Source organism: Carlito syrichta, unplaced genomic scaffold (assembly GCF_000164805.1).
Source record: "Carlito syrichta isolate Samal-C Ts95f unplaced genomic scaffold, Tarsius_syrichta-2.0.1 Scaffold313183, whole genome shotgun sequence".
Classification (NCBI taxonomy): domain Eukaryota; kingdom Metazoa; phylum Chordata; class Mammalia; order Primates; family Tarsiidae; genus Carlito; species Carlito syrichta.
The window spans coordinates 83,263-87,624 of NW_007257279.1; the positions used below are offsets into that span (position 1 = coordinate 83,263).

Consider the following 4,362-nt stretch of genomic DNA (forward strand, 5'->3'; position numbering starts at 1 on the left):
CTAACATTAAATTGTCATCTGTTCAGGAAGCAGGTGTCCGAGTATAATGTTTTCGTCTTTTGCCTATCCGTCTCTCCTTCAGGAGATCTCACGACCTTGCAGGGCAGGACCCCGCAGTCTGCATTTAACTTCTGTTGAATGGATCCACAGACAAGGAAGAGAAATACAAATACAACCAACTCGGCTTGGCCAAACCCTTTATTTCTTGCATTCAGCTCATATTACCCGTCCACACTGTGCCTCAAAAAAACTTGTCCTTGAAAGGTACCTATAGAAACCTAGAAGAAACTTAGCTTATTCTTTAGTCTTTTTGCCTCAGCTTAACCATTAGAAAACATTCAGACATTCTACTACAGAATAAGCAGCAGCCTATTCCATCCTCCTCAGCAAATCTCCTTCAGATGCAAAACCAGGACGCCTAACCATTCATGGTTTAGCATAATAATCTCTAGTAAACTTTTAGGTTCCTTGTCAAGACCCAAGATCAAAGATCACCCTTTGACTGACCAAAGTCATAAAAGCAGTAATATGACCACCGGCCTTTGGTCAAGGAATCTGTGAGTTGCAAATGTCTGAGTTTGTGAACTGCAAATGTCTAACAAGGCTCTTGCAGGAACCCCCCCAGGGTTAACCCAATCAGTCCTCTGTGAACTAAGTGACACAGATATGCCCTACGATGGCAGCAATCATGTGACTAACCAACCCATCTGCCTGCTGTCCATCACCTGACATCATCAGTACCTGTGCTTGTCTGCCCCTTTATGATGAGGTGGAAGCAGACCACCACCCAATCAACTTAATGATCTTCCCCATCTAGGGGAATGGTTAAAAGGACTCAACCAAAGCAACCAGCGCCCATTGTCTTGCTAGACTCTGGTGTGGCCATGTGCTCTTTGAGCTATGGCTGTCACCATGCTTCCTGGCTTCGGTCCTCCTCCCCCACCTCGGAGAGGTGAATCTTCTCTCTTCCTTCTCTTTCTCTCTCTAATTTACTTTTTTTTTTTTTGAGTTGGAGTCTCACTCTGTCGTCCAGACTGGAGTACAGTGGCCGTTCCCGGCCACCGCAGCCTCGCCTGCTGGGCTCCGGCGATCCTTCTGCCTCAGCCTTCCGAGTAGCCGGAATTACAGGCATGCGCTACCGCGCTCGGCTGATTTTTTGATTTATTGTAGAGATGAGGCCTCGCTGCCCAGGCAGGTCTCGAACCCTCGGGCTCAGGCAATCCCCTCACCTCAGCCTCCCAAAGGCGCGGGATTACAGGCTGAGCCACCGAGCTCGGCTCTAATTTACTTTTAAATAAACTTTTCTTTCTTAACCTCTGTGTGTGTTGCAATTCTTTGCATTTACTTGGATCTCTGGATTCCCAGTGCGGCGGCTTGCCGGCCCCCGGTGGTGCTGGGCCTCTCCTCTTTCGCTCCAGCAATCCACCCTCACCCTGTCCGTCCGAATCCTCTAACTTAAAATGCTGAGAAAGGTTAAGAAACTTGCCCAAGGTTCCCTGGCAGTCAAGCCAGGGAGATGTGACTCACTCTCGAGGTTGGATTTAGTACAAACATTTGAAGAAAACAGCAGCAATCCTCCGGCCCTCGGAAGTAAACTGCTACGGTTCTGACTCATGCTAGGGTCAGAGGACAAGGTTTGCTAAGCAGCTCAGGAACTTCCAGTTTATTAAAGATCCCTATCCCTGGCTCTTTGGGAGGCCGATGCGGGAGGATCGCCTGAGGTCAGGAGTTCAAGACCAGCCTGGACAGCATTGTGAGAGCCCCCCCCAACCCCCCTCCACAAAAAATACAAATATTAGCCGGGTGTGGTGCATACCTGTAGTCCCAGCAACTCTGGAGGGTGAGGTGGGAGGATCGCTTGAGCCCAAGGGTTCGAGGCTGCAAGGAACTACTAACGCACCACAGCACCCCCGCCTATGTAACAGAGCGAGCCAGGCCCTGCCTCTAAAATATAAAGATCCCTGGCGCCGAGCTAATGACGTCACCGCGTAAGGCGAAGCGCGCCCCGCCCCGTGACTTTCTGCTCTTCCAATGACCTTCAGAGCCGCGGAGTCATCGCGAACGGAAGTCCTCTGTCTGTGCACTGATTGGTCACCCAGAGCCTGCCCCGCCCTTCGTCTTCCGCTCTCCTTCGCAGAAGTCCGTGGGCTCTTCGTAGTTTCGCACGTCGAGAAGCGGGGCCGCCGGGTACTCACGATGCCGCGTGGAAGCCGAAGCCGCACCTCCCGCATGGCCCCTCCGGCCAGGTGAGGCCGTCGGGGGTTTAGGGGCCTAAACGCCGGCGCGGGGAGCCGCGGGCGCCCGAACACAGAGGGAGGCTGCGGGCGGGTGAACAGGCCGCCGGCGGGTGAACAGGCCGACGACGGCTCGGGCCCGCCTCGGCCGGGCCCAAGGGGATTGCGTTCAAACAGAACAACGCTGGGAGTGTGGGGAAGGGATTCGCCTATGGAAAAAAGGACGGGAAAGACATTAAGGGACGACCAGATGCCCCTGGGTGGGGAGTTAAGTCATGGCCTTTTGACCTAGCTTCAAGCAGGGGAAAGAGCGCCCAAGGTAAGCATCTAAAAATGGCCAGAGGGCGCTTGATACATGTCAAGATCCAAATGTACTACCGATGGGGAATAGTTGAAATTGATTTCCGGGGGCAACCTCTTCGGGTCCCAGCTTCCCTGTCCTTTCGATAAATCCTGCTTTCAAAAACAAGAAAGAAAAGAAATTGATTTCGGTGCAATAGCTCAGGTCACTTTCACTTGCTAGACTTCAGTTTTCTGCTCTGGAAAATCTTCAATTGGACTAGATTCTTTCCCCAGTTGGCCATCTTTGGGTCTTAATTCAAACGTCACTGCCTCAAATGAGACCGCCCTTCATTATTCTAAATAGAGATCCCACGGCATACTCCGTCTTCTGACATTGCTTCCTTAACTGTTTTGTTTTTTTTTTTTTTTGAGTTGGAGTCACACTCTGTCGCCCAGGCTGGAGGGCAGTGGCCGCTCCCGGCCACCGCAGCCTCGACCCGCTGGGTCCGGCGATTCTTCCGCCTCAGTCTTCCAAGTAGCTGGAACTACAGGCGCGCGCTACCACGCCCGGCTAAGTTTTTTTATTTATTGTACAGATGAGGTCTCGCCGGCTCAGGCAATCCACTCACCTCAGCCTCCCAAAGGCGCGGGATTACAGGCTGAGCCACCGAGCCCGGCTGCTTCCTTAACTCTTAATATCACAAGACATATTTTAAGCGTTTGATCCCTCAGTACAATGTAAGCTCCCTGAAGGGAGAGATTTTTGTCTCGTTTACAGTTCCCTGCACCTGCATTAGGCCCGCGTACGTCTAGTAGCCTAATATTTGAATGGATGAATTCTGTAAGCCTCTTTCTCACTTTTTAAAAAGCAAAGTAATTATTTTATTTTAAAGATGTGGAGTATAATTCAGGGTTAGGTACGTAAATGGTCATCGTGCGGGTAAACTTTGGGTACCCTTAATGATATTATGTGCCCCCTCCCACAGTGTCCTGCTACTGCCAACCCCTTCCTTTTAGTATTATAAATGTTCAGGGTCCCCTTATGAGTGAGTACATATAGTACTCAGATCTTTGTTTCTGTGATAAATCACTGAGTATTATAGACTCTAAATCCATCCAAGTTGCTGCAAAGTCCATAATTTTTTCTTTATGGCTGTGTAATATTCCATCATATATATCTTTCTCCCTTTTGATATCCTATATTTGTAATGAAGCATTGGAATAACTGCTCTGTAAAGCTGTTGAGGGCGATGTGAATACATGGAAATGCTTGCAAAAAAGCAAGAAAAAATAGTTTATGCTTGGTCTACCTTAGTAAAAGATTAAAGAGATAAAATGATGTAAATAGTTCATGGAGTTGTTTTTTGTTAAGATTTCTTGTGGCCGGGCTCGGTGGCTCAGCCTGTAATCCCAGCACTTTGGGAGGCCAAGGTGAGTGGATTGCCTGAGCCCGCGGGATCGAGACACACCTGGGCAACTTGGCGAGACCTCATCTATAAAACAAATCAAAAATTAGCCGGGCGTGGTAGCGCGCGCCTGTAGTTCCAGCTACTTGGAAGGCTGAGGTGTAAGGATCGCCAGAGCCCAGCAGGTCGAGGCTGCGCTGGCCGGGAGCGGCCATTGCACTCCAGTCTGGGTTACAGAGTGAGACTCCAACTCAAATAAGTAAATAAATAAATAAAATAAAACATATTAGACCGGGCGCAGTGGCTCACGCCTATAATCCTAGCACTTTGGGAGGCCTAGGTGAGAAGATTGCCTGAGCCCACGGGTTTGAGACCAACCTGGGCAACTTGGTGAGACCTCATCTCTACAATAAATCAAAAAATTAGCCGGGCGTGGTGGC

General features: G+C 49.9%; 2 protein-coding genes across 4 annotated transcripts in view; one reads left to right on the forward strand and one right to left on the reverse strand.

Annotated features, from left to right (window-relative positions):
• LOC103272708 (MAPK-interacting and spindle-stabilizing protein-like) overlaps positions 1–1,915 on the reverse strand; it is a 12,051-nt gene extending 10,136 nt beyond the window's left edge. The window contains exon 1 of the mRNA XM_021718646.1: positions 1,817–1,915. The gene's annotated coding sequence lies outside the window, so the exon portion shown is untranslated. The remainder of the gene's footprint in view (positions 1–1,816) is intronic.
• Positions 1,916–1,983: 68 nt separating this feature from the next.
• The window catches only part of CHCHD2 (coiled-coil-helix-coiled-coil-helix domain containing 2), a 19,981-nt gene continuing 17,602 nt past the window's right edge, over positions 1,984–4,362 (forward strand). For all 3 annotated transcript variants that reach the window (XM_021718643.1, XM_021718642.1, XM_008070193.2), the window contains exon 1: positions 1,984–2,246. In XM_021718643.1, coding sequence (XP_021574318.1) covers positions 2,032–2,246 — 215 coding nt within the window. In that variant the 5' untranslated portion in view covers positions 1,984–2,031. The remainder of the gene's footprint in view (positions 2,247–4,362) is intronic.